The sequence below is a fragment of the Jaculus jaculus genome, chromosome 4 (genome assembly GCF_020740685.1).
Source record: "Jaculus jaculus isolate mJacJac1 chromosome 4, mJacJac1.mat.Y.cur, whole genome shotgun sequence".
In the NCBI taxonomy this organism is placed as follows: Eukaryota; Metazoa; Chordata; class Mammalia; order Rodentia; family Dipodidae; genus Jaculus; species Jaculus jaculus.
This window is the reverse complement of record NC_059105.1, coordinates 85,942,957-85,963,979: the sequence shown is the minus strand read 5'-3', so window position 1 is coordinate 85,963,979 and position 21,023 is coordinate 85,942,957. Positions and strand designations below refer to the sequence as shown.

The following is a 21,023-nucleotide window of genomic DNA, read 5'->3' as shown; positions in this document are numbered from 1 at the left end:
GAATATATTACAGGCAAATACTGAAAAAAAAGTGCTGTTGAGAACAAAAGTCATTCCAAACCCTGTAGTCTATCATTACGTTTTATGTTTGTACAACATGTAACCACTTTGAGTTATAAAGGGAATTTCATTTATACTGAGATAAGACAGCTTAAGTTAGGAGAGATAGCATTTATTTACAGATGCAGAAACTGAAGGGTAACTTTTCTTTTTAATTTTTGTTCCCTGATGTACCAGATTTTTTTCCTCATATAATTTCTCTTCTAGTATGTGTAAAAATGCATGATATGTCACACACTGCACATGGTACTCAGGTTGTCTTCTGATGTTCATAAGGAGACTCTCCTGGGATAAATTCTTGGACAGTGTCACGCAGCTGCTGTGAATGGTTCTGTGGCAAGAAATAACAGATGTGACTGATATCTAACAGGCAGTCATATCATCAAATACCAAAGTACACAGATATAAAATGCAAACTATTGGATCTGAGTGTCATTTCATAAATCACAGACACTTTGCTATAGATTTTGTTCACATCTCTATACATTTTTTTCATTGCTAAGATTCATTCATGGGGTTAATTACAGAATAAGAGTATAACAATTTCTGATATTTTAATCTTTATCTAAATGTTCCTCTTAAATTACTGAAAATATTTCCAGCAACTTCTGTATTATGCCCTAAGATTATTTGTTATTGAAATATGGAAAACTATTATCCCATACCATTGCTTGTTTTCTTTTTATATGGAATATCTACGTATAGTACTCTAAGCTCATGAAAAGGCATACTTTTTGTAAATTTTAAAAGCCAGTCACTAATTTTTAAGCAGAATCACTTTATATTAAGTGGGTTTTAAATATCCAGGATAGTACTTTGTGTTCTTCTCCCCTTGCCTGCTGTATTCGTGCATTTTATTTACGCAGAAGATGGAAGATTTGCAAAAATACAGGTTGTGTATTGTTACCCTATTGATCTAAAGGGGAGATGAGATTTTACAAACTGTAAGCAGACCTAATAGGTTGGAAAATAATGGTGTGCAAAAATTCTCCATATTCCAGAAAATGTGTTGATTGTAAAGGTCAAAAACCTGCAAAAAGCATATATATTATAAGAACCTAACAAATTATGTGTGGACACATACGGTTTCACTCTAGCTCAGGCTGACCTGGAATAGTCTCAGGGTGGCCTTGAGCTCACAGCAATCCTCCTACCTCTGCCTCCCGAGTGCTGGGATTAAAGGTTTGCACCACCACGCCCAGCTCAAACAGCAAATTGTAAAATCAAACATGCTCATACAAAACAACCTAAAGATAAACTAGGTTAATATTTGCATGTTGAAAAAATGATGATAGGAAAATATTAAGCCTTTGTTTTCCATAATTAAACCATTATGTTTCTATAAGAGCAAGAAAATTTGCATATACAGCAAAAAATTATAATTCATAGCATATATTAATCTGGAACCTGAATTTTCAGGCAGCTTCTGTGTATGGCTTGATATTAGGTATAATCACTGCAATATGCAAGTGTGTGTTTGTGTGTGTGTGTGTGTGTGTGTGTGACTAAAGCATCAATGAATAGATGCAGTATGAATAATTGTCAGCAATGCCTTCAGATTTGATTTGGATTAGTTTGATTATTGGATCCATTTGATTATGCATAAATTCTTGAACATTATGCATTTGGAACCTGTTGCCAAATATTATATGAGCCCATATTGTGGTTTGCTATCCCATGTAGGAATGAGACCCATAGTTTGATAATGCATAGCTTGATGTGTTTTCAATTCAACCTTGCTTACATCTAATATCAATTACCTTAATATATGCTTATGACTTGAATAATCCTCCTTCCATACAAAATAGTTGCTTTCTTTCCTTGGTGTTACTTGTTTATTCATTTAGTTTGACAGGTTTTTTTTTTTTTTTAACCTGGTCTCACTGTGTAATTGATACTAGACTTGAACTCTGTTTGTGTCCAGACTGACTGAATTGTAGTCTTCCACCTTTAACCTTCTGAGTTCTGAAATTACAGAGATGCACTTCCATATTCAGTAATGTCCTCATTATGTGATCTTTCCAAAATAGAAATGTCCTCATGGTGAGTGGAAAGTATATTGTCGCATAGTAAGTTTGACAGCATCATCTGTCATCATCAGTATCACCAAATCTTAGCCATCTTCAAACTTACTTGACCTTCTTTTAAATCTGAATTTTATTTTTCTTTCCCATGCATGTGTGTAATGTTTCATGCATGTGTATTTTTTCTCTTTTTGGAAGCTTCAACAATTCCTATGTTCCTGCTTCCTTTCTGAATGGGGATTATAGGCCTTCATACCCCATCTAGCTATACTATATGAGTTCTGGAGATCTGAACTAAGGTGATCTGAGGCCCTCTCAGGATCTCATGCTTGTACAGGAAGTGCATTCAACAAGTGAACCACCTCTTCAGCCCTACATCTCGATTTGTGAGGGTATTCAACAGTTATTTACTTACTCCAAATTCTGCAATCATTTTTTTTTTTTTGCCAGTTTCAATACCAGAATCTGCTCTTAGCATTTCAAAACTAAAGCTTTCTTTTCTATAAAATTAAACCTTCTATACAAAAGCATTAGATTGGACTAGGCTGCAGTACAGTGGTAGCTCAGTAGTACAGTGTTACAAGCTTAGCATGGGCAATTATGTTTGCCAGTAATGTCATCCTGGATCTTTGTGATGATCTCTGCAAAGTGACCACCTGTGGTGGTTTGGGTCAGGTGTCCCCCATAAACTGTTCTGAATGCTAGATTCCCAGCTGATGGAGATTTGGGAATTAAGGCCTCTTAGAGGCAGTGTATTATTGGGGGTGGCTTATGGGTATTATAGCCAGTGTTCCCTTGCCAGTGTTTGGCACACTCTCCTGCTTTTATTGTCCACCTGATTTTGGCCTGGGGGTAATGTCAACCCTCTGCACATGCCACTGTTTTTCTCTGCCAATATGGAGCTTCCCTTTCAAGCCTGTCAGCCAAAATAAACCTGTTTTTGCTCTTCATTGGGTGACTTCTCCCAGCAATGTGAATCTGACTACAACTCAACCAAAAGGCCACTGCAGATTCAGAGAGATGGATCCTTCTCTTAAAATAATTTCCTCACTGACTCCAGAGTCAGGTGTGGTGGTAAATGCCTATGACAGAAGCAAGCAGCTCATGAATGGAGGCCAGCCTAAGCTACATAGCAAAAACTTGCCTCCAACACATAAGCTGATTTACAAAATCAATATGAGATATGTTTACCAGTGTCTTAAAAGCCATGTGAATGTCCTGTTGTAAGTAAAGCAAAAAATAGACCCAGATGCAACCACACAAAGTATACATTCCCCAATGAAAATAACTATGATGAACACCTGTACATTTCATGCTAAGAACAAAGTGAAAATACCTACTGAACCTCCAGTTTTGAGAGAGATTTCTTACCTCTTATGTTAGTACCAATTTTCGACCATCAAAATACCCTCTAGATATAATGGAGGCTTTTGTATTCTTTGTACACTTTGTTAAGAGTTGAAGAATTTGTCATCAACCTTTGTTTTTTGTTTTTTGGTTGTTTTTTTTTCATTGTTTTGTTTTTTACCAGTACAAAGAAAGCAAAAGGTATAACTCCCAAATCAACTGTATGGTTGATAAAAACATTTTGAATGAATTATACAATTCTCTTTATTTCTGTACACCAATATACTATCACTGTAGCTATCAGACATTGGCTCTATGTCAGAGATACTGTATTTATGGACTAGGGAATCAATTAATGAATTAATCAATATGAACTGTGAACACAAATATGCTAAAATAAATTTAGATTGAGTATTTACTGGTCTTTAAATGTTCTTTTTATAGCTATAGATAAATTGTATTTAAATTTTATACAATAAAATATGACACTTCTCAGCGATCATGTGGTTGGGAATGTAAGACTAATATATATAAATAATATATAGACTTTTCAAATGTGTATCTATGAAACCCCATCCTATAGCCATATATGAATATTTAGCAATTTTAGAATCCACAACTAAGAACTCATCTAGCTGTTATAGAGGTAGACACTTATTAACCAGTAAAAACTGAAGTTACTGAAAGCTAGTGCAATGATTATTTACAGAACTAAAACCCACGTATGCTGAGAAAATTAGTGAGGACATAGTAGTTAAGAGAAGCAATCCAGTAATTCATAATTCTAATTTCATAAATTATATCAGGTTATAGCACAAATCTCTATTTCATTATTATTATCATTTAGTTCTTGGATTATTTCCATAATTTCTTAATACATCCCTCTTATTTTGTCCAAACCTGTGTTCAAAGTAAATTGAAATGTCTTAACATGTGCTGGTTGACCTTGGCTTTCACAACATCCCCCTGGTTTACATCCTGTTATTCATATTTCATTTCCTGAAACCTGAAGCATAGAACGATGAAGTACTGTGTACCACACAGTTGGTAAGTGTCAGAGCTGAGATATCTTCTCAGTATCTCAAGAACTGAACACTACATTATAATGATTAAGCCTTGTGGCCTCCATTATGTAGCAATGTTTGCTTTTATCACTGTAGCTATCATAGACATTAGCTCCATGCCAGAGATACTATACATATGGATTAGGGAATCAAATAAAAATTATTTTAAAAGCAATCAACTACATGAATTTGACAATCGAGTTATTAAATTGGAAACAATACTAATACTTGAAATGAAATTGGCAGGTTTAGTGTATGAAATTTGTTTCTTTTTTTCTTTTTTTTTTTTTTTGTGAGACAAGGTCTCATACTCATAGTCCCGGCTATCCTGGAGTTCACTCTGTAGCCCAGGATCCTCCTACCTCAGCCTCCTGAATGCAGAAACTGTAACCATGATGTACCAAAACCAGATCTTTATAAATTTTATGGACCTTATTTAAATGTCACTGAGGTCAGTGCCAAGAAAGAAAATTAAAAAGATAAGGTAAATCATTAATTATCTCCTGGAAGTGGGAACAAAGTCAAGTACATGATCAAATAAGAAATGGGCATTTTCAGTTTGATTAACAACCTCTGACCACCAAAAGACTCATAAAAATACTCCAGAACAAAGACAAGGAAATAGCTTCAATTCTCTGTGAATAAAAGAACTGTTTCTTTTGTATACATGGTCCAATTTACTTGACAGAGATAAAATACATAAATATTAATCTATTGGAAACCAAGGCAAGCACAATCAGATATGTTGAATAGAACAAAGTAGTCTGAACATCACTTGCTCCTGTAGAAAGTACAAAATGTTTTATTCAGGTTTTACTGCTTGTTCAGATATTGTAAAATAATTTCTGAGAACAAAATGTGGTATTGTAATTGGAAGCTAATTGACTACTCTTTTAATCTCATCAATGTGTACCTAACACCCTAGACATTGATATTATAATTTTTAAAGAATAGCAATATTCAATATTAAAATGTTTCCTTTATAAAAACAAGAATGAGCTAATAGACTACAGAGCAACAACAACAATACCTAAATGATATGCAAGAAATAATTTTATTTGTCCTTATATCAAGTTTCAGGTATGGTGTTTGATACTATCCCATCATGGTGTTCAAAGTAGTTTATCATTCTTTTGTTTCAGTGAAAAAAATAAGGCTTCAGAGACAACATAATTTTCATGAGTATACATCAGTAGTGACAAACAATAGAGTATTTGGTTGTTTCATACTTTGTGCTTTTGTTTCTGATTTTGCTATTTGCTTTTTGAGATAGAGTCTCACTATATAGCTCAGGTTGATCTCAAACTCATGATCCTTATGCCTCAGCTGTCAGAGTACTGACATTACAAGATATGTGCCCATCACACCTGATATACAAAGTCTTATTAATCATTATACTTTTTTCTTTGTTTATTCTTTCTTCTTCTACCTTCTTTCATAAATATTTACTGAAAGCATTCTGAGGGAAATTACCAAGGTCATGACTGACTTCACACAACTTGAGTTCTTTCCACATGTAAGATTTAACTATGTAATTTGCAATGAACAGTTTTTATTTTCTATTACACACAAATAAAACACAAGACAAATGGCAACTATCATCAATATTTGATTAGTTATTTTTTCTTGTGTGGAAGTAATCAAGTGTGTGTCTGTGGTACATGTATGTTTATATGTCCTTGTGTTTCCCTGCAGGGGGAGAATGGTGCTTCTCTGTAGTGGCTAGATTAGAATATCAGGCATCCTGTTCCATCACTCTTCTGCCAGTTCTCATTTTGACATGAAGTCTGTTACTGATACCATAGCTTGCTTCTGAATCCTTGTTCTCTGCACCTCTTTATAGGACTGGGTTTCAGGCAACTAATGTTTTATATTAACATAGTATTATTATTACCAGATATCACTCTAAGTAGTATATATGTATTGTATTATATATATGGAGCTCTGGCAGTCAAGTGGGAAGAAGGTCTCTCTTCAACCAGAGCTTCCTTAGATGAAGTCCCCCTCTGAGCATGCTGTTCAGTCTGGTGGAAGGCTCACTCTGGGGGAAGGACTTCCTCCTTTATTTGACCCTTCCTGGAAGCAACCTCCAAGACCCACCTGAAAGGTATTTCTGTGGATTACTAAATAGATCAAGTTGACAATACCTTAACTATCACAAGCCCACCCCTTGTCAACTTGACACCAAATCATATCTCCTTACATCATACTTAATTTCCAAATGAAAACAGTAACAAGCTCATAATTCTGCCTAACATGGTATAACTGTCCCGTGTAAAACAGGAACTGCAAAATCTTCCCCCAACACAAAGATTAGTCTCTAATAGAATAGGTCTAATATAAATCCAACAGATAGCTAGTGATATAATCTTAATATTGCTGTAGATAGGTACAAACACTGTGTATCAAGGCAGGACAGAAACATTACAATGATAATCCTCATTTCTGTAACTGGCCACATGGCCTTAGCTGGCATTTGTAATTGCCTTCTTCTACTACCCATTCTGAATTTCCTCCACCTTCAGCAAGCACCTCAGCAGGTCTTGGTTCTTTACCTGGAGGGGTGATCCATACTTTCATTTCTGAGGGATCTGGGCCATTTATCACACTACTTCTATTGGGTTGTTGCAATCATCCATTGACTTTGATAACAGGGCATGGTAACACTAAGAGACATGCTAAAGGATCTCCTGCACTCCTGACCTTCCTTACCTCCATTATGGAGGAGCAGTCCAATTTTCCCCCTTGTAATCTGGATCAATCATGCCTCCTATCACTGTAACTCCTTCCTCAGCCTGTTCACTAAGGGGCATTAGGACCCCAAAATGACTAGGGGGAAGTCTTAGCTTCCAGTTCAATAGAATGTTCTTTGTGTCTCCTGACAAAAGCACTCCCTGCTTTAGAACCAAGACTTGTAGGCCAGCAAAGCATAAGGTTGCAGGAACAGGAAGCAAAACTTTAGCTAATGGGTCACTTGGTGTGATGGTAAGTGGGACCATTCCCGTTTCCACCACTTGACTCTTGGACCCATGAAGTCCATGTTGTTGGGCCCATTTATAGCCTGTACCTCTACCACCATGGCCACTTTGTTCATGGGTCCATTGGGCAATGGCAGGGGTGGCTGAGGAAATAGGTTGACAACTGTCACTGAGCAGGTCAGCTTATCTACTTGATTATTAAAGTCATCTGCCAATGAGGTCACTTTCTGATGAGCATTAACACAGGACACAAGTATCTTTATATCTTCTACACATTCAGAGAGTTCTGTCCACATACACCTTCCCCAAATGTCCTTCTCACTGAAGAAGTTGTTTTGGATGAAGATATGATCTCTGCTCCCTTAGCGGCAGTTGTATCCCCACCTCTACACCCTGAAGTATTACCCTCCCCTGAGGGAATTAATCACTCTTTGCATGAGGAATCAGCAGGAGGTGCTGGTGCTTCATGGTCCCCACACATCTTTGCCTCCAGGCCTAACTGTGCTCCTTCCTAGTCTCAGACCATCCAGCCAAACCATTGGCCACAGCCCATGAATCAGTGTATAACCACACATCTGGCCATTTTTCTTTCCAAGAAAAATGCACAACCATATGAACTGCCCAAAGTTCTGTACATTGTAACGACTTCCCTTCACCACAGTCCTTCAGAGTAGTCCCAAAAGGGGGCTGTAATGCTGCAGCTGTTCACTTCTGGGAGGTGCCTTAATAATGTGCTGAACCATCTTTAAACCATGCCCTAGTCCTCTCCTCCTCATTCTATTGATCATAGGGCACATCCCATGATGCCATAGGTGCATGTTTGGGAACTGTTGCAGCCCGGTTCGCATTGCTCGTAGAAATCACCCAACCAAGAGCAGCTTCTGGGAAAAAGAGGTTTATTTGGCTTACAGGCTCAAGGGGAATCTCCATGATGGCAGGGGAAAACGATGGCATGAGCAGAGGGTGGACATCACCCCCTGGCCAACATAAGGTCAACAACAGGAACAGGAGAGTGTGCCAAACACTGGCAAGGGGAAACTGGTTTTAATACCCATAAGCCCGCCCCCAACAGTACACTCCCTCCAGGAGGCATTAATTCCCAAATATCCATCAGCTGGGAATCTAGCATTCAGAACACCTAAGTTTATGGGGGACACCTGAATCAAACTACCACAGGGACAGAAGACATTGTTGCAGTGTTAAATCTAAAATCTCTGCTGAATGGGCCTATTTCAGTAAATTCAGCCTGATCTAATCTTATGTTCCTTCCTCTATCATCCCACCCTTAAAATCCATTCCCACACATATTCCCCATGCTTCTGCTTGTGCAAGTTAGAAAACTCCTGAAGTTCTTCAGGAGTTCTTGTGTCACACTTTATATCTCACCTTTAGGGGCCTACCTAGCTTTCCATCTGGTCATAGGCCTGTAGGCAAAGATGTGTGGGGACCATGAAGCACCAGAACCTCCGGCTGATTCCTCATGCAAAGAGTGATTAATTCCCTCAGGGGAGGGTAATACTTCAGGGTGTAGAGGTGGGGATACAACTGCTGCTAAGGGAGCAGAGATCATATCTTCATCCAAAACAACTTCTTCAGAATCTGACACTTTGATGTCCCCAGGTTCTTTGTGGTCTTCCCACACATCATCATACCAAGTCACAGGATCCCATTATTTCCCTTACTTTAACTTCTGATAGCTGGTGATGCTGGGATTTGAGTTTACATTGAAGGTTAGCCAATCTCACAATGAGAGCTTGAGTTTGGTTTTCTGCAATCTGAGCCTTATTTTGGCTAAAGAGGAGACTCTCCTTGAGGGCACGTGTAGAAACCTTGAGGTCATGTATGTGGGTTTTAAGCTTGGAATTTCCCTTTTTGAGCTTCTGCTGTTTCTTTACTAGTTTCTCCAGAGATGCTAAAAGCAACCAACCAGCCTCATCATTTGTCTTTCTTTTCCACAAATATTCAAATGTTTTAAAAACAGAGTCACTAAATTCCTTGCTCTTCACAAGACATGACTCCGGATCACCAAATACATCTATCTCACAGAGTTCTTTAAATAATTCATACCATGGATTATTAGTGCCCTCCTTATTTCCAGCAAAAGTGCTCTCCTTATCACCAGTGGGGCCTTTAGTAGCATTGAAGTTGGAAAGCCATCCCCTAATAGCACCAAGCCCACTAGAGAGATCCATCCTTAACAATTTTGTTTCTCTACAACCACTTCTAGTACCAAAATCTATATTAGTCAGGGTTCTGTAAAGGAACAGAACTGCTAGAATGAATTATTTCAAAAAGGGAATTATTGGATTAGTTTAGAGTAGTCCAATAACAGTTGCAGGTGCAAGAATCAAGGAACCTGGTAGCTGCTCAGTCCACGTGGCCAGATGCCTAAGAAGTCTTGATCCAGCATTGCAGATGGCGCCAGAAGGTCCTGAGGCTTCCTGAGGAGCCACTGGGTTTCAATCCACTCTGATCTTCAGAGTTGACGCTGGCCTTCATTCCCTGCTGGTCTTCATTCCACACTGGAAGACAGCAAGCAGCTCCAGCAGCCAAGTGGGAAGAAGGTCTCTCTTCACCCAGACCTTCCTTATATGAAGTCCCCCTATGGGTGAGGCTGCCTGCTCTAGGGGAAGGGCTCACTCTGGAGGAAGGACTTCCTCCTTCAGTTAATCCTTCCTGGAAGCAATCTCCAAGACCCATCCAATAGGAATTTCTGTGGATTACTAAACAGATCAAGTTGACAACATCTTAACTATCACATATGGTTATACATTTCTATGTGATCTTTTAATTTTTATACAAACTTGGGAGGGGATAAGGCTTTACTTTAAAAATGTGCTATGTGTTTTTTAAACATACTTGAGGGGCTAATAGGAGAAGTTTTCACATTACTCTGAGTCAGTGGTCAGGAATCTGTGAGAGTTAGAAAACAGTGGTCAGCATTTCTAGTAAAACTCTGAGGTATTTTGAAGTGTTGCTTTAATTTCAAAAGTCAAAAGAGAAGGGAAGATTTTCCTTCTGTCTTATAAGTCCACAACCATTATTGGACATTTTATGCCTATACTTATGCATTCAAAATCTCATTGCAGTTAGGAAGGATAACATCAAATAAGGACTTCCATAAATCCCCAACTTTGTTTATTAAGAGAAAAAGGATAGAGACCATTAGAACTAAATCTTACAAAAAAATTCAAATGATTTCATTCTCTGCTGTGTGTCCATGTTCAGAGTATAGTGGGAGGAAAATACTACATTTTCCACACTAATCATCAGGTATACAATACCTAAGCCTATAGTAAATGATATACTAATAAGTGGGAAACATAACAAACTTATTTTTACAGTGCTATATGACAAGGGAATGTTCAAAAATAATGACTAAAAGGCCTATGGAATACTATGCGTTTTTGTTTTTAGCATCACCAAGAAATGACCAGTCATGAAGAAGAATGAGTAGACTAATTTTATGTACTAATGGACTAAAAACAGGGTACAAGGAAAGAGAGATTTGGCCAGATTGGTTCAGATAGTTGTTGGCTTCAGGGCATAGGGCAGGACACTTGAGAATGAGGGTCATATGAATGATTTTCAGTTTAGGTTGGTCAAGAATTTATTTTATTACCATGTTTCAGGTGAGAAAAATCAGGGGAGAATGATCTTTTGTATATGTAGGATACTTTTTTAACTGCTATGGTACCGTATTACGGGTGTTCTCAAACTCGCAGAAATCCCCCTACCTTGGCATCCCGTGTTGAGACTAAAGGCAGATGCACAAAGTAGCACATGTATCTGTAGTTCATTTGTAGTGGCTGAAGGCCCTGGCACACCCATTGTCTCTATCTGTCTCTCTTCTTTCTCTCTCTGTGCTTGTAAGTAATTAAATAAAATATTCTTAAAGTATTTCCAAAATTAAAACTAAAATTCATTGCAAATATACCAAATATCATCATTCTTGCAGAGGTACTTTTTAAATGTTATTTCATAATTAATTTGAAGTTTCTATTTGTCCCTTTACCCAGTTAATTGTGACATCTACTAAATATATACCATTTTATTTAATTCTAAGAACTAAAAGAATGACTAAGTATTCATTTTGCTTTTTTAGAGCCTACATTATAAGTGGAAGAGTAAAGCCATATATAGCGAGACATAAATACATTACATGTTGTGGTAGGCAAATGTGTGTGTGTGTGTGTGTGTGTGTGTGTGTGTGTGTGTGTGTATAGCAGGGTGATATTAGAGAAAAAAATAGTATGTGTGGAAATTAGAGATGACCTCTGAGGAAGTGATGCCATAGCTGAGATGAGAATCAAAGAGGCAGCAAACATGGAGAGATGACAGAAGGCCAGGCATGTTCAGACTGTACTGGTATTGAGGCTTTTGGTTACAAAAAAGTATGTAACATAATGTTAGGATAGGACAAAAAGCAAATGGCACCATATTATTTATAGAGGTACTGACTGAGGACTGGAGTGATGGATTCTGAATATTTTGTTTATATTTACAATTCACTGAGAAACCACTGAAGATTTAACTGGGGGAGCAAAGTGAAATGATATCATTTTTAAAAGACCTTTCTATTCTCTTAGAACAAACACAATTACAGGAAAGTAATAGTTGGACCAGCAAGACAATGAAGAATGTATTATAACTGATAGACAAGAGATACAGATAGCATTAAAAACAGAGAGTGGATTATGGATGAATCCATGCTCCACTAAACCCATAGCTTGAAGCCCATGTTTGTGATATTGTATTATAGCAGCCAGAGCATGTGGCTATTCAGAGAAATATTTACACACAATACTATCTGGGTATATATTCTGGATTACATGTGAGTGAAGAAGAGAGAAAACAATGATAACACTGAGCTTGGTTTTACCTTATTATTTATTTTTGCTGACCATTTGGGGAAGTGATAGAACTGACAATATAATAAAATCCTGGAAGAAAATAAGGCCAGATTGATGGAGGAGGGCTGACTAAAATGTTGCTCTGTGAGCTATCATACTTGGATATTTCTGAAAGTATAAGTATGACATTTAAAGGTTAGCCTATACAAGTCTGAGTTCTAGATGAGTGGTATGTGTTAAGATTCAAATATTGAGGGTGTCAGGATTCAGATCCTATTTGCAATAATGGATGCATGAGAATACTTGGAAATGTATGGGGAGAAAGAGTGACCAACATTTAAAGGGCAATATAAGTGAAAAATGAATAAACAGTGGAGCAGCAAGAGGGAATGGAAAGTGCAAATATAATATCTATATAGACATTTCTCACTTTCACCATAACAATATTGAGGGAAGTGCCAGAATGAGAAAAGTTTGACAATGGGTAGAAAAATAAATGGACATATTTGAAGACAAATGACATGTGTCTATAAAATATATTGTATTGTATGGTATTTTACAGAGAAGTGGGGCAAAAATGAGATATATTGGATATAGACATAGAACAACTAATAAATTATTGTGCTCTCTATTTCCTTTTTATTATCTCATATTTCAGATATTAAAAATGGGTGATTTTAGATGAAAGAATTTAAGTAGAGACATAATTAGTGAGAGGGTATGACTAATGTTTCAGAAAAACAGCCAGGTAATGACTAAATTAGTGGCATCCTTACAAGATATAAGCAATATAATCTAAATTGATCTTTTAATATTGATTTGTCTCTGGCAGGAGAAAGTTCAACTTCATTTTAAGGAAAGGAGAGTATAATGTATGTAATTGTAAAATGGGTACAAATTTCTAAATTTCATGCTGCAAGGATGAATGAGTTAGATACTACTAAATACTTACTTTAATAAAATGTTTGTCTTCTGAGGAGTATGGAGAATCCAATTACTTTCTATTGTTTAGTATTTCAGTGTTTGACTTGAACCTCTTTTCTTCTAGCTTAGTATATTCAAACAGTTAAAAATGACAAAGAATAGATTGTTTAAAAAATATGAAAGCCATAGTTGAATATAATATACCATCCATCTTGTGGTAAAATTTAAATGCCTCATAAGCCCTAGAGTAGCCCCATTGCAAGATAAACATTACTTGTGAGGTGAGTTGTCAAAACTTTTTCTTAAGTTTTCTTTTTTTCAAAAAAAAAATTAAACTAATACAAAGATCTATAAAAAACTAATGGGGGCAAGTGAAAAGGGAATTCTTAAATTAAACTTATCAAAAACTATAATAGTTATACCCTAAAACCAAGTTCTTCAAATTCTATATAACTATTAGATTTTTCTATGATAAAAATTTTATAGCATATGGTTAATAAATGTGTTTGCATATGTAGTATTTGTGTGCGTGTGTGTGTGTGTGTGTGTGTGTGTGTGTGTGTGTACTCAGACATTCCTCATTATGCCTGGACTATATAGGCTGATTGTTTCTAAGTATGACCGAAGAGTACCAAACTTTGTGGATATTCAAATCCTTTATATAAGGTCACATTGTATTTGCATATAATCTTATGCATATCATTTGGAGTACTTTACATCATCTCTAGTGGAGATATATATATATATATATAATAGAATAGTTATTACCATGCATTCCACAGGAATAGTGGTAAGGGCAAAGTTTGTAACTGTACATATTTGGTGATGGAATTTTTCCTGTGTTTTTAATCCATAGTTGGTTGAATACACAGATTCACAACTTATGAAAATGAAAGGTCATTTGTATATACATCTTCCACTCACATATGCCTTTTATGTTAGTTTAATATTTGGCTATACACAGATATTTTATTGAAATATTTTTAAATACTTCATGTAATCGGTAACCCTCAACTACACAATAATTATAGCATATTAAGAAAAAAGAGGACTTGGGCAGAGCCGCGCAGTTGGACCGGCTGCTGAGAGGAAAGCTTCCCTGGGGCAGTCTACGCATATCATGAGGAGATAGACAGCTGCTGCCTGTGAGTCTTGGGCCCTGGCAGTTGAGGACGAGCAGCGGGAGGAGGGAGTCAGGACCCAGAGCCACAGTTGGCTAATTGGCCTTGGTCCTCACAGCTCCAAAAAGAAAAGATAAGCTCTGTGAGTTGAAGTCCAAATCTCGGCAGATTATGAACCAGTTTGGCCCCTCAGCTCTAATCAACCTCTCCAATTTCTCATCCATAAAACCGGAACCAGCCAGCACCCCTCAAGGCTCCATGGCCAATAGCACTACTGTGGTAAAGATTCCAGGCACTCCTGGGACAGGAGGTCATCTTAGCCCTGAAAACAATCAGGTATTAACCAAGAAGAAATTACAGGACTTAGTAAGAGAAGTGGATCCTAATGAGCAGTTGGATGAAGATATAGAGGAGATGCTGCTACAGATTGCTGATGACTTTGTTGAGAGTGTGGTGACAGCTGCCTGCCAACTTGCACAACATCGCAAGTCCAGCACCTTAGAGATGAAAGATGTTCAGTTACATCTAGAGTGCCAGTGGAACATGTGGATCCCAGGATTTGGCTCTGAAGAAATCCGACCCTATAAAAAAGCTTGCACGACAGAAGCTCATAAACAGAGAATGGCATTGATTCGGAAAACAACGAAGAAATAACAAAGGGAAAGATAGGGAATGGATAACAATGCATTTGGAGATACTTGAGCTGAGACCTCAGCCATCTCATCCTTGGAATTTTTTTTAAATGCTTTACAGAGAAGCATATATTTTTTATTAACAGTGCAGCAATATCTATAATGACTGAGAAGATCTGCCAAAAGAATAAAGCCTCCTACCCTCACCTCTGGTCCCATTTCCCCGCCATCTCAAAGAGGAGCAGTGCATCTTCCAGAGAAGACTGTATTTGTGGTTTATTATATAAGTGATTGAATGTAGGACAAAGCATTATGCTTGTGTTGGTGAGACAGTATTAGCAGGATTTGTAGAGGGTTTGTTTCCTCCTTCCTTCTCTTTTCCCTGTACTTTGTTATGTCAGTGTTTATATGAATATGAATTTGATTTGCTTTTCCAGAATAAAGAAATTATTAATCAAAAAAAAAGAAAAAAAGAGTTCATTGTTTTAAGGGATATTTCCTTTAAAATATCCTTCTTTAATGAAGCCTATACATACTTATAATACAGTATCTGAGGTCTTCCATAAAATCATGTTTGGATAACAGAAACCATAATAATTTTCACCAGAGAAATCCTTACAGGAAATGATCTTAAATAAAGGTTATGAAGAATTTGTACCTCCTGAGCATATGTAAAACATCTTAGCACATTGTTAAGAATAATAATATATACAAAAGTCAAAGACACAGGGCACTTAGATGTTGGGGACTGAATGAACAATTAAAATTCCAAATGGGTGGAGTATAATTTATTGATTCTTCTCCAAAGCAAATTTAGTTCTTTACATTATGTATCAATATCAACAGATTCAGTCATTCATAATAAGTCATGAGTACCAAGTATCTATTAATTAGATTAACTACTACAAACAGGAATTAGGCTATCTAATAAATCGACATGGATATAATTACATCTTACCTCCATGATCCCAATGTTATAAAAATATTTAACTTATCAAATGCAGTCATCCCAGTTCTAAATTTAATGTCTATCCAACAATTTCTTGAAACATGTAAGATTCACAGATTTAGACTAACCATCAGTTACCACAAAAACTCTTATTGTCTTATATTAATGGTTGTTACCAATGATTTGGACTAAATCTCTTGTTACTACATATACCTTTACTGCTGTCTTATTTAAATGGCTTCTACCAATGATTTCTTCACAGATTTGGCAGTGTGGAGGTTCTTTGGAGATTGTGACTTGCTCCCATGTTGGTCATGTTTTCCGGAAGGCAACTCCATACACTTTCCCTGGTGGCACTGGCCATGTCATTAACAAGAACAACAGGAGACTGGCTGAAGTTTGGATGGATGAGTTTAAAGATTTCTTCTATATTATTTCCCCAGGTATGCCATTCAGATTTTTTGTTAATTTATTGATTTTTTTTTTTTTTTTTTTGGCTTTTTCAAGGTAAGGTTTCACTCTAGTTCAGGCCAACCTGGAACTCACTATGTAGTCTCAGGTTGGTCTTGAACTCACAGCGATCCTCCTACCTCTGCCTCCCTAGTGCTGGGATTAAAGGCATGTACCACCACGCCTAGCCATTCAGACTTTTTTATTCTTCCAAAAGGGAACATAAAATTTTAAATATGCTGCATGTATATTTCATTATTTTATTAATATACCAATTTAATACCTAATATTACAGAAAACATATACAATAATTTCTATATCAAATGTAAAATGTTTTTCTCTAACACTTGAGTATTGTTTATCCTATATTTATTTCTTTTTTTTTTTGTTTTGTTTTCCTTTCACCCACAGGAAATAAACAGTATTAACAAGTTCAAATTTATTTAAAACATCCAGAAAAAAAGTGCTTAAACTGATATGTTTGTTCTGCCTTACTTCTTATACATTTATTTTATTTTTTTTTATTTTTTTTCGAGGTAGGGTCTCACTCTGGCTCAGGCTGACCTGGAATTCACTATGTAGTCTCAGGGTGGCCTCGAACTCTCGGCAATCCTCCTACCTCTGCCTCCCGAGTGCTGGGATTAAAGGAGTGCGCCACCACGCCCGGCTTCTTATACATTTAAATACAGAAAAGTTAAATTACTTTATACAGAAGCAAGAAAGAAAAATTATACAGGTTTTGAAACATATATTTTAAGACTATTTATTTAATAGTGTGGTAAATAAATAACTATAAAACTGGATCCTACTTTAGCTATACCAAACTATACATGCAGAAATAAAAATATCTGTAGGCTATAACTCTGTGATTGATGATAAATAAAATTATTCTTTTCTCTCTACTTGTCAGTATTTTCTAAATACTATCAATCTTAATGTATTATTTATTTAAAACATTCTCTTTTATAAAAATATTAAATAGCTGATGGCCCTGGAAGACCCTTATTCATTCTTTCTCCCTTTCTCTCCCTCTCTCTCTCTCTCTCTCTCTCTCTCTGCTTGAAAAAAAAACTGCTTGAAAAAAAAAATTTAAAAATAAAAAAGAAACAAATCATTGTGAGATAATCCAATGACAAGATCATTTTTACAGTTTTCTGTGACAGCCACATTATTTATTTTCAAAAAATGAGAAAATACTGAGATGTTAAACAAAAAAAAGAAAGTAAGTTGAAGCAAGAAATGAGGAGTTCAAGGTTAAATTCAACTACATAAATGAAAACATGTCTCGAGAAAAGGCAGCTACAAGAAGTAGCCAAGACCAGATTCCAAAATATAGACAAGCAGATCAAACCATGAATTAAAAGAACTCAGCTGAATTGACAAAACATATTGAAGTGTTCTGTTTTTGATAGCTTCTATATGGATTTCATGGCATTCAGTTTCACCTACTTGCCCATATTTTTTCTGAAGCATGATCTGTTATAACAGTGAGAAAAGCCCAAGTGGATACTACAACAAGTTGTTCTGACTTCTGAAACTAAATATAATGCAGATAAATTCTTCTGTAATAAAGGACTGTGCAGTAAAGCAAAAGCATTGCAAGCCTTCTTATTAAGATCTGAAATTTTGCCTTAGGAAGGTAAATAAAGGCATTTTATGTGTAAATGTATGAACAGAAGGACCTGTTCACACTTCTTCAAGCCTCTTCTATGACACAAAGAGGTATTACAAGGAACACTACTTCTCGAAAAGGGGAATTTTCCTTTACAGTAGAAATTCTGTCCAAATGTTCTCAGAGATCAACAGAACATGTAAAATTTCAGGAAGGCAGTGACATTTGTGTAAACTTTTCACTTTCTTTTGATGATACTTTTTGAATGCAAATCATTACTTAGAAAAATATCTAATCTTGAATATAAATGCTAAAGTAATGGTGGAAAGAAGCATGACAGGTGAGTCCATGCAGCATGCATTCAAGAAATGAGTAATTGAGCAACATTATACACGTGCACAGCATAGTAATCCACAATGAATATTACTTGTGGAAAGTGCCATTAGGGTAGCACAAGGAACATTTCTTCCTTATTCTATGAAGGTTGACTAGAATGAACTGCTAAAAGAAATTAGGAGAAAAGCCATGCTCTTCAGTAATGTGCAATAGGGGGGAAGTCACAATGTAGGGATAATCAGAGTGGTGCAAAATTTTGGTCTATGGTGAGACTATATTGCATATGGTTGCAGGAGATTCCAGGCTCAGGGACCCCATCTTTTGAGTCTTTATTCAAATTTGCAGAGTATTCAAAACAAGAAGGGTACATTATGAATTATAAGACTTAGATCCAGAGGGAAGGCTAACAAGAATAAAAGTGATTCACCCCTTCCTAGCCTGGCTGGAAGCGTCAGTGGAGACTGAGAGAGACTTACACATGTGTGGATCCTGAGAAATAAGAAGAAAGCCAAGAGAAAGTTACACACCTACTGTTAGGCAAGAAAGAGCAAGACACACATGGAAAGCAAGCAGAAAGACGTACTCACAGAAACAACTCTAACCCTCACCCCCATCCCACTCCCCAGCCAGAGGAGGGATTACCAAAGCACACACCAGGAGACTCAGGCACGCAGAGAATGAAGAAGGCCAAGAGACCTTTACATACTGGTTAGGCACCTTTATGTGGATAAGATATCCAGAAAAATAATAGTTTGCCCCCTTATATTTGTTCATTTCCATCCCCCATCTCCCATAGAAAAATGACTATGCAGGTTTCTAAATCATGGGGCCCACTGGTTACTCCCAAACTGTGCTAAAATGACCACTTTGAGATCAGCCCAAGAACCAAATAGTGAATTATATTAAATCAGAAACCTGCCCTTTTAATGATAAATATTTAGGTCATTATTTATTTAAACTGCAGATTCTGATGGATTCTATACCTTAAATTTCAAAATCCTGACATACTTTGCTATTTTCAATTGATGATTTTCTAAATTTAGAATTTTATTTTATTTATTTAATTTATGTGTAAATGAAAGAGAGAAATAGAGAGAGAGAGAAGAGATATATGACAGGAACTCTTGTCACTGCATATGGAATGCCTAGCAGTTATGTCACTTTTGGCATCCAAAGATATGGTTGGCTCTAGATTTGAACTCAGGCCAGCTGGCTTTAAAGCAATTGCCTTTGTCCTATGGCCATATTCCTAGCCTAAGCTTCTAATTTTGCAACTCAATGGATATTTATGAAAAAAAGTTGTGTGTGATGAAGTGGAGATACAGCACAGTACACTTACTATCTCTTGATATCATGAACACACATTCATGTGTTCTCTAACACTTTCTTAGAATCATGTTTAAGGAAATTGTTTTAAGATCACGTTTGTATCTACTAATTTGTTCAAAGAATTTTGTGAAGAGATTTCAACTTTTTGTACCAGAGATCTTATTACTGAATTTTACTTTCTACTTTTATAGTTATCCAAACTTCAGTGTATAATTACTGGCCCTTCATGAATTGAATTCTGAACATAATTTTGCTTCTTTCCAATATACTCTGTAAAATTGTCCCTCCCTGCTGCAGTGATTGGCTTCATGAGTAAAATCAGCTCTCTCATTCTTAAGTATTTCTCTCTGAAAGTGTGTTCTCCAGTTTGAAGGAATGGATACCACATCATTAGTACTTGCAATGTTGTTTTAGCTTTCATTTTCTCTACATGTATATCTCTACTGTTATAGAGTCTAGCATTCCACAAGTAAGACCATCGACTCACAGAATATGAGGCAAAGTTTTATTGGGTAGAAGAAAGAAAAGAGGAAAGCTGGAGCACTAGGTCTGCATCCCAGAGTTCAGGATCTCAAGATGCAGCCCTGTTCTATTTGGAGTGTTTGCTTTTATTGGAAATAACCATATGATGTTTATAGTAAAAACAGGATTGGGAGTTAAACCACAAAATTACATACTGTAAAACAACAGAGAGGGATATTACAAGAAGTCACAAGGTTACATAGGTCACATAGGCATAACTGTGGCAAGAAACATTCTATGGTACATAATCACAAAGATATGTAGAAACAAACAGATACAGGGAGGTCATGGTACATTGCACAGAGGGATTATCCCATTCCTTAGTTAACAGTAAACAGCCACATTGCTCAGGGGGATCATCCCATTCCTTTCACATTCCGTTTTCTATCTACATCTGAAGTAATTCAGAAATTAGCATTCTCTATACCTAATAACTTTCCTGTCACTATGTAGCCCCTAAAATGTTTATTAATTTGAATAATTGACAGATGAGGAGATACATTTGAAAAGAGCAACATTTTTTTTTTTATTATTTTCCTGTCTGTCGAATTATGTGTAAGATGTCTGGCTTAAAAAAGGGGAATCTCTTCTCAAGAATTGTGGTAAATGAAAATGAATCCTCTGTCCTCCTTCTTGATCCAGGTTCTGATTAGCACCCACAGATAAAAGAAAGCAATGAATAACATTCATAATATATCCTGAATATCCTTCCCATGTTTGCCATCAGAGAGCCTCCTGAAGGCTTACCTATGTGCTTCAGGCTTTTACACTTGATGTAATTGTAAGCACACAATGTGATACAGCTGAACACTCACTGGCAGG

At 36.4% G+C, this 21,023-nt stretch overlaps 2 protein-coding genes across 2 annotated transcripts in view; both read left to right on the top strand.

Annotated features, from left to right (window-relative positions):
- The window catches only part of Galnt13 (polypeptide N-acetylgalactosaminyltransferase 13), a 519,646-nt gene that overhangs the window by 339,670 nt on the left and 158,953 nt on the right, over positions 1-21,023 (top strand). The window contains exon 9 of the mRNA XM_004651848.2: positions 16,215-16,395. Within this exon, the coding sequence (XP_004651905.1) occupies positions 16,215-16,395 (181 nt within the window). The remainder of the gene's footprint in view (positions 1-16,214; positions 16,396-21,023) is intronic.
- Positions 14,538-15,025, top strand: LOC101614064 (transcription initiation factor TFIID subunit 12-like). Its single transcript, XM_045148254.1, has one exon. It carries the CDS (start codon positions 14,543-14,545, stop codon positions 15,023-15,025), a length of 483 nt encoding a protein of 160 aa, XP_045004189.1. The 5' UTR covers positions 14,538-14,542.